This window comes from Eleutherodactylus coqui, chromosome 1 (assembly GCF_035609145.1).
Source record: "Eleutherodactylus coqui strain aEleCoq1 chromosome 1, aEleCoq1.hap1, whole genome shotgun sequence".
NCBI lineage: Eukaryota > Metazoa > Chordata > Amphibia > Anura > Eleutherodactylidae > Eleutherodactylus > Eleutherodactylus coqui.
In genome coordinates this window covers 129,132,450-129,142,451 of record NC_089837.1, presented here as the reverse complement: position 1 = coordinate 129,142,451, position 10,002 = coordinate 129,132,450, and the positions used below count along the sequence as shown (strand labels likewise).

The window sequence follows — 10,002 nt, the reverse complement described above, 5'->3', positions numbered from 1 at the left end:
GATTTAATATGAAGCTGTAATATATGTTTTTTTCAGTGGTGTTAGACAAGGAATTGTTGGTAATCGGTGCCAGATCATGGAAGTTGAGGTCCACAAGAAGTGTAATATGGTGGTCAAATTCTTCCACAAAACAAGCACTTTGGGTACTATTGTATCTTGTCGACACCGGAGACATAATACAATAGTACCAGCACTTTGTTGGATCACTGAAGTTGAAGTTCACAACAGGTGTAATATGGTGATCAGATGTTTCCACAAGCACTTTCTGGGACCACTGAAGCTGAGGAACACAACAGGTGTAATATGGTGGTCAAATGCTTCCAGAAGCACTTTGTTGGATCACTGAAGATGAAGTCCACAACAGATGTAATATGGTGGTCAGATGTTTCCGCATGCATTTTGTTGGATCATTGAAGTTGAAGTCCACAGCCAATGTAATATGATGGTCAGATGCTTCCAAGAGCACTTTGATGGATCACCGAAGCTGAGGTCCACAATAGGTGTAATATAGTGGTCAGATACATCCAAGAACACTTTTTGGATCACTGAAGTTGAAGTCCACAACAGGTGTAATATGGTGGTCAGATGTTTCCACAAGCACTTTCTGGGACCACTGAAGCTGAGGAACACAAGTGTAATATGGTGGTCAAATGCTTCCAGAAGCACTTTGTTGGATCACTGAAGCTAAGGAACACAACAGGTGTAATATGGTGGTCAGATGCTTCCACAAGCACTTTGTTGGATCAATATAAAGTTGAGGTTCACACAATAGATGTAATACAGTTGTCTGATGATGTTTTTATCTAATGAGAAAAACAAAATTGATTAAGGAATTAATGAAAAGTTCCATATAACATAATTATGTTAAAATAATACTGGAGTCATTAAATGTATTTAAATATACGAGAACTGAAGATGATTATGCATATAGGATATTCTGTATATAGTCATATCAATAAAACTGTGTATTGCTGGCATGGGTTGTGGGGTTGGACCGTTACCAAACAAAACATTGATGCTCTATCCTAAAAATGTTCTACACTTTGGACAATCCCTACTTATCTCTTGACAATAAGCGGATCACAAAATTGCCCCTACTGGAACCCCAGGTTCCCACATCTGCTTTAAGGCCATTCCATTAATATAATGATCCTAACATCTAAGAGCTTTTTGGGTGCCATTTTGTTTATTTACATGCTTTTTAATATGTTTTCTTTTTTCTGGTATTTTTCATGTCCAACAGAGACGCAGAGCGACAGCCAACTTGTGATCGTCCTTATGGAAAAATTACACAGTATGAAAAATACATACTGAAAATAACAACCAAATAAAGCTGATGTCAGATTGTACGTTTTCTAGGATGTTCATAGTGTGTTGGGACAATAGTGAATGTCTTCACTGATAGATCCGATGATGTCTGCCGGCAATACAGCGTTGATATGAGTAAACCTGTTCTGATGGTGTGAGGTGATTCGATAAAGTCTGTCAGCTGTAACACTAATGTCATAAGCTCGGTACAATAAGAATCACCTACACCATAAGAATAGGTACAGTATATGAAACTAATATAATAACCACTATACAACCGTAAATGAGTACCTACCATGTGAAGGAAGCATAGAGGCATTAGCAATGATGGATGTTATGAGATGTTGAAAAGAAGGCTGGCAGATGTCAAAGCCGCCTCCTTCTTTGGCCTCTCCCAGATGTTTTTCCGCCGTAGGATCTTATTTCGGCGTGTACAGCTGCTCGCGACCGAGGGCAATGCAGCACTCACAGTCGTGACCCAGGTCTGATGGTGGGGGCTCACCTGTAAAACCAATGTCATAAACTGAGTACAATAGGAATCACCTACACGATAAGGATAGGTACAGTAGATGAAACTAGAATGATAACTAATGTACAACCATAAATGAGAACTTACGAACTGAAGGTAGAACAGAGGCTTTAGCCATGCCTGATGCTGTGAGCTGTTTGGAGGAAGGCTGGCTGATCCCATAGCCGCCTACTTTTTTGGCCTCTCCCAGATGTTCCCCAGCTGTAGTTTGATTTTCTGGGGTGTACAGCTCTTCATGACCACGGGCAATACAGCACTGACATCCGTGATCCGGGCCTGATGGTATGGTGCGAGCAGATAAAGGTTTGTCACCTGTGAAACCAATGTTATAAGCTAAGTACAACAGAAATCGCCTACATGATTTGAATAGGTATAGTATATGCAACTGAAATGATAACCACTGTAGAACATAAATGAGAACTTACTACGTGAAGTATGGTTAGAGGAGCCATAAGCTATGATGGCTGCCATGAGTTGTTGGAATGACGAGTGGCAGATATCATAGCTGCCTGGTTTTTTGGCCTCTTCATGGTGTTCCTCAGGTTTCATGATGTTCATGGCCTTTTTAGGACTTTCTTCAGGCATGGTGACTTTAATCTCATCAGGTTCTGTAATATAGACATATTGGATGTTTCTACAGTTTCGAAGTACAGATCATACATTGCATGTATGTGGAGTTGAATATACAACGCCACTAAGAAACAGAGCAGTGAATTAAAAAAAAAAACTTCTCACACTGCATATAACAGCGAGAGCCGCCTCACAGAGCAGTAATATGCAGTGTTTTATGCATACCACCGTGTGAATGTGCCCTAAGTATTACAGTGCATCGTACAAGCTATGAAGAGATCACATGTTCAAATCCCACTACAGGGCTAAAATAAATTTTAAGCTTTTTTTTCAATACATTTAATAAGAAAAAAAATATATATATACATATATATAATATATTTACATTTTTAAATCTAATAAAACATAATAATTCTATATAAATTTGGTATCGCCATAAAAGTACTAAATCGTTGTGATTGTAATCTCCTACAACATGAATATAGTGTAATAAATTAAAATTTATAGCCGTATTTCAGTTGTTTGAAGTCTATATATCACTTGGTATATTATATTTACCGTCAATATGGTCGTCAGCCTTGGTGATGTTTATCTTGGCCTTTTTAGGTGTTTCTTCAGGCATGGTGACTTTTATCTCATCAGGATCTGTAATACAGACATATTGGATGTTACTACAGTTTCAGAGTAGAGATTATACATTGCGTGTATGCAGCATTTAACAGATTAGTGAAATAAAAAAAAGGAAACTTGTCACACTGTACATAACAGCTTGCGTGAGATACGCTATCATGTGCAGTGCACAATCACTGCCCTATGCAGCCATAGCCATCTCACAGAGCAGGAAAATGTGGTGTTTTATGCATACCACCATGTGAATGAGCTCTAAGTATTACAGTGCATCATACAAGCTATGAAGAGATCATGTGTTCAAATCCCACTACAGGGCTAAAACAAATATTAAGCTTTTTTCAACAAATTTAAAAAAATATAAATATATATATATATTACATTTTTAAATCTAATAAAAAAATAATAAATTCGATATCGCCATAAAGGTACTAAATCGTGATTAAAAAAAATAAAATAAAAATATATATATATATATATTCATTTTTCAAGCTAGTAAAACATAACAAATTCTACAAAAAATTGATATCGCCATAAAAGTACTAAATCACTATTATTGTAATCTCCTACAACATACATATAGTATTAGATTACAATTTATAGACATATTTCAGTTCTTCAAATATTTACCGTCAGTATGGTCGGCTCTCTGATTGGTCGTCTCTCTGGTCATTGTCTCTTTGGTGTTCTTTCTATGAAGGTTATTGTAAAGAAGATAAAATTGTAGGTTAGTGTATTGGCACATTAGTTTTGCAGCATATAGTAAAACATCAGAAGCCATATGCATAAAACAAAGGTGGGTGTAACGCCTAGATTTCTGGCAGACTGGAAAGTCACCTGGTTGGCAGATGAGGGCATCAGCGTTCCTTTTTGTCTAAGTTCATATATATTAGGCTACAGATATATTCTTCATTATCTTGACTTTCATGGCAGTTTGGCCATTATTATAGTATGTCTACACTATTTGCATAGCGTGGCAGTCAATACACTGTAACAGGCCATGTAATAGCGTACAGTGCCAAAAGAACATTTGGCATATTAAACAAATAGTTGTGGCACATTGGACATTCATTTGGCACTGAATATACAGTATCACTATGTTATATGATGTGTATACACTACATTTAGCAGATATGCTAAATGCATCTATAGGGCCCCATTTCCCCTTTGTATGTGGGGGTATGCCACTGCCTAAATTTATTCAACTTCTGCAACAAGTTTTGACTTTACTTTTGATGTTGAGACACTGAAACAGTATACTTTTATCTTATAAAGGGATCCTATGAGCAGCACAATGTATACATAAGTGTCAAACATAAAGTCTAAACACAGTGTGAACATGGCCTAAGTCCCCATAAGTTTCTTCATTCAGTCTATCCTTATAGTATAGACTATTATTAGACTTTTATCCTTCTAGTATAGACTATTCATATGGCCTTCAAGTCATTGTGGATCCATTACACTAATACCAATATCAACTCCTGGGAGGCCCACAATGAATCATATTCTTATAAAGAGGTGATCATAACAACATAAAGAATATTAATTATCTAATCCACAATGTGGTCGTTGTGAGCGTCACAGTACTAAATGGAGAAAATCAGTGTGTAATGTGTAATACTTACTTATATATGAGACAATAGACGATTCCAAGTATGATCCCTAATAGAAGAACTGTGCCAGTAGTGACTGTGGCCACAGGAAATCCATAATGGGGAATAGCTGGTGTCCCAGGGTCTGGAAGCTGGTAGACGATGGTTTCCAGACTTGGAGTAACTAATAAAAATGGATAAACATAGATAGTATTTAGTGACAACAATTCTGATTTACTAAAAGTTCATTAATCATCACAGCTCTTTATATTACATGAATGTCCAGAAAAGCATTTGTAAAAATTGTGAAAGCATTAAGAAAAAGTTCAGTGCCACAATTTGTCTTCTCAATAGCTTTTCAATGGCCTTTGTCGTGTTAAGATAGCCTGTTGCACCAAGTTATCAGCATTGGGTTAAACTTTGCTACATTTGTAATACTGTGTTAATAAAGTGTAATAACCCTTTTGCTGTGGCAAACATTTTGATACGTTGGACATACACAAATAAAACGTGTGATATAAAATACCCCAATACCTGGATATTTTATGAAAGTAAATACTTTAAACATTGTAAAAAATGCCACCCAGCATGTAATGCTTATGGGCACCTTCATGCAATTTTACAATAAAGCCTGACATTACGCGAACACTACATACAAATTCATATTTGTGGCTGTAAATGTGACCCAGGCAGCGCCATAGACGCACACCACCTCCTAAATATAAATGTCCAAGATGTGCAGAAGTCATACATGTCACTTCCCCTGCGTGTAGAAGAAGGTGTCTTTCTATAATCACCATAACTAAATACACCAAAAGAAATCTTTTGAATGACAACTCATATACGTTTGCATTAATTACATAAACAATGTATGTCTATGGCGATAAAAGGGTTAATTGTCACAATATATCAATATAAGGGCTAATTCACCGCGTTGTCCTTGTTGTGTCTGGAAAAAGCAGATGCAAAACAAAGCGGGCCGCAAACAGACGCCTAAATTACATCCCTGCAAACACCCAAATTTCCCTGACACTGTGCTTTATCTATGTGGTGGATAACTGGGGGTGTATGGGGTACCTGATCCTGTGCTTTATCTATGTGGGGGATTACTGCGGAAATATAGGGTACGTGACTCTATGCATTATCTATGTGGGGGATTACCTGGGGATATATGGGATACCTAACGCTGTGCTTTAGCTATGTGGGGAAATTTCCAGATTGTATATACTGATAAGCTTACCTATTGTAGTAATGTCTTCCATTTCGGGATCATAGTCTTCCCAAATAATGGGCGCTCCTTTCACTGTTGCCAGTAAGAGGTTCACAATGAGAATAGTAATAATGCTCATTTTAGCCTGGAGGTGAGTAGCCATGTGTGCTCAGACAAATAGCCTCCCCAAACAAAGTCTCCAACTGATGCGTCACTTAATATCACTAGAGTTTTGATGATGTCATAATAGAAGCCTATGACACAATAGGCCAAAAGAATAGCTAGTGATGTCATAATAGAAACCTATGATATATGAGACCTACAAAACAGCTAAAGTTTCCGTGATGTCATAATTGAGGCCTAAGACTAACATAATAAGGAGCTAGTTTTTCTTAACCCGTTAGTGACCAAGCCTGTTTGCGCCTTAATGGCCAGGCCAAATTTTGGAAATCTGACATGTGTCACTTTAACATAGAATAACCCTGTAAAGGTTTTGCATATCCAAGTGATTCTAACATTGTTTTTTCACCACATATTGTACTTCATTTTGGTGGTAAAATTAACCAATAGAATTTGTGTATATGTATTAAAAGCATCAAAATTGGGAACATTTTGAAAAAAATTGCCATTTTTCACACTTTCATCTGCAATATGTCAAATATGTGCAAACATACTGTACAAGTTTTTGATAAGATATATATTTCCATCTGTTTACTTTATTCTGGAAGGACTTTTGAAAAACTAGTCTTTTTTAACCATTTAGGAGACATACAAATTTAACATTAGTTATTAAAATTTTGAGGAATATTTTGTTTTCCTACAAGCCGAGATTGCAAAGGTTCATAGGTGTCACAGTGATAGATACCCCGACAAATGACCCCATTAAAAAATACACCCCTTAATATATTCACTGAGGGGTTTTAGGAGTATTTTGACCCTACAGTTTTTTTCAGGCATTTTAGAGGAGAAAAAAATAAAATTTCATATATTTGCAAATATGTCATTTTAAAAAACATTTTGTTTCTATAGTGCACATGAAAATGAGTAATTGCACGCAAAATGGATACCACTGTTTGTCCTGTGATCAGAAACATACCCACTGTGGCCTTAATCTTAGATTTGTATAAACAATGGGGCCCAAAACTAGAGGAGCAGCCGGTGGCTTTCAGAACACACATTTTGCTTGAAGGTGTTTTATCCCCCATTGCTCACTCGTAAAGCCATTGAGCAGCCAAAACAGCGGAGAACCCCCACAAATGACCCCATTTGAAAACTAGACCCCATACCGAATTCATCTAGGGGTGTGCTGCATATTTTGATCCCAACGTTTTTGAATGAACCAAAGCAAGCAGAAGGAAAAAATTATGATTTAAATTTTGTTGACAATTGAGTCATTTTAAAAGTTTTTTTGTACAGCACACATAGGAATGAAGACTTTCACAACAAAATGGATACACCTGTTTATTCTGTGTTCAGAAACATACCCATTGTGCCCCAATCTACTTTTAGGACACATGACTAGGCCTGCAATGGAGAGAACACCCATTGGCTTTCAGGGCACAACTGAATTAATTCCAGGCCCATTGCTCACTTGTACAGAAAAAATATTGACTCCCTAAAAAGAACCCCCTCCCTTTGTCATTCCCTAAATCTTAGATAAAAGTAATAATGACAACTTTGTGGTATGTCTCAAAACAGGGGTAATTACAGAGGCCTGGTTGGGATGGGCACATGGGGCTAAAAAACAGGGTATCCCTCCTCTTCCCATGCTTGCTGCAAACCTGACACTTTTTTGTTTTTTCTTTCTTAACCTCAGTGGCAGGGATGGGGTGTAAAAAGTGGCGCTCTGTGAGGCTTCGTAAGCTAGCTGAGGTGCGGCAGTCTCAAACAGAAGGCACTCAAAAAGCTACTCCTAGAACTGCAGTAAGGCAAGCGTTCTTTTTGTAAATTACATTGGTATTACAGGTAGCGATCTAAATAATGCCGGGCTCACACGGCCATATAAGGAATCTACTTGCGGAGGTCAGGGGTAGATTCCAGCTGTGAGCCCGGCCGTGGCCCTGCATACGGCCAAGTAATGTACTGTTCTTGACCATGTATTCATGTAGGCGATCATGTGCAGTACACCTTTTTTAGTTTATTTACATTTCCTGCACCATCGCTTAGTGATGATGCGGATACCTGCAGCCTGTATGTAATGTAATTGCTTATGGGTATGTCCGTGACCATAGAGCACAATGGGCTCTACGTCGCGAATATCTGCAGTAAAATAGAACATGATGTTCTGTTTTCTATGAGTGCATTACGTAATTCCGACCCGCTAATGTGAGCAGAATTGTGTATTCGAATGCATTTAATTGATTTGCGTATTACCGCAGATCAAACACTTGGGGAATCTGCAATTCCTATCCGGTAATTTGATACTGGCCTAAGGTTGATCGCTAACTTGTTACACCTATGGATAATGGTGATCATGTGACTGGGGACCGCTTAATGAAGCTTCCGGTCACTGCTCCAGGCTCTCAGCTACCTTCGGTAGCCAGAAGCAAGGGGATTAAAAATTTCCCCGGCCCTACGTGGCTTCTGTGCATGTGTCTGTCATTTTGTTGGTGGGCGCAGAAGCCGGGGAAGTTCTTCTCTAAGATTTTAAGTATATCCCATACATGTTATTAGTTGGTTAAATCTATGCACAAAATAAGCCAATGGAATCTATAGTATTCATCAAGTTCGAATTCCTTTATTAGGATCGCCTATATATTAAAAAAAGACATGTGGAATATGCGCATTGAACAGACTAGTTGGCTGATACAATGTTCCAACTCTTTTTCGTGAGATATGGACATGTACTAAGAGGTGACATCTAAGGATGCCCAAATGATATAGTCCGAAAATTTTGTCGCATTTAGTTTTAACAAAAAGTCACTCGTGTCTTTGATATGCGAGCTGCCCATAATTGAAAATTCATGTAATAAGCCCAAGCTATAGTTAATAAAAAAAAGTCAACTTAAATAGGGTACAGACAGCTATACATTAAAAAAAGCTAATTTTTGTTCCAAAAGACTTAAAGGGGTTGTCCCGCGGCAGCAAGTGGGTCTATACACTTCTGTATGGCCATGTTAATGCACTTTGTAATGTACATTGTGCATTAATTATGAGCCATACAGAAGTTATCAGAAATTTTTCACTTACCTGTTCCGTTGCTAGCGTCCTCGTTTCCATGGAGCCGTCTAATTTTCAGCGTCTAATCGCCAAATTAGATGCGCTTGCGCAGTCCGGGTCTTCTTCTTTTCTCAATGGGGCTCCGTGTAGCTCCGTGTAGCTCCGCCCCGTCACGTGCCGATTTCAGTAAATCAGGAGGCTGGAATCGGCAATGGACCGCACAGAAGCCCTGCGGTCCACCGAGGGAGAAGATCCCGGCGGCCATCTTCAGCAGGTAAGTAAGAAGTCACCGGAGCGCGGGGATTCAGGTAAGCGCTGTCCGGTGTTCTTGTTTAACCCCTGCATCGGGGTTGTCTCGTGCCGAACGGGGGGGCTGTTGAAAAAAAAAAAAACCCTGTTTCGGCCCGGGACAACCCCTTTAATACAAGACCCTGTCTTATTTTCGGGGGAATTAGGGTAGCACCAATCTATTTTGAATTGCTGTACATACATGGAGTTTATAAGTATGCAATCAGTGCTTGTTCCTGTAGTTAGCACCGCTGTCTTGCTATAGTTTGAAGAAAACTCATACAAACACAGAGAACATACAGTTTTGCAAAAATGTTCTGAGAGGGCAGTACATTTTATCAGCAATTGCCTTTATGGAGATTTTGGTGGGTACAACAGATCATTTAATGTGTATGATGGCCTTCCAACTGCAGTCGTTGGGGAGATAAAGATCAGGTAGTTACTGTAATCTATGTACATCACTGCTATAAACAGAATATATTGCCACTATGTAACTCATATAAAATACATAAATAGTAGAGATGAGCGAGCACCAAAATGCTCGGGTGCTCGTTACTCGGGACGAAAATTTCGCAATGCTCGAGGGTTCGTTTCGAGTAACGAACCCCATGGAAGTCAATGGGCGACTCGAGCATTTTTGTATTTCGCCGATGCTCGCTAAGGTTTCCATTTGTGAAAATCTGGGCAATTCAAGAAAGTGATGGGAACGACACAGCAAC

At 38.6% G+C, this 10,002-nt stretch overlaps 1 protein-coding gene across 1 annotated transcript; it reads right to left on the bottom strand.

Moving 5' to 3' along the window:
* Positions 1-610: 610 nt before the first annotated feature.
* Positions 611-5,053, bottom strand: LOC136610707 (uncharacterized). Its single transcript, XM_066589921.1, has 7 exons — positions 4,660-5,053; positions 3,665-3,726; positions 2,966-3,052; positions 2,263-2,445; positions 1,925-2,149; positions 1,604-1,810; positions 611-803 (listed from the first exon to the last, which is right to left on the bottom strand). Exons 2-6 carry the CDS (start codon positions 3,705-3,707, stop codon positions 1,728-1,730), a joined length of 621 nt encoding a protein of 206 aa, XP_066446018.1. The 5' UTR covers positions 3,708-3,726; positions 4,660-5,053; the 3' UTR covers positions 611-803; positions 1,604-1,727.
* Between the last annotated feature and the right edge of the window lie 4,949 nt (positions 5,054-10,002).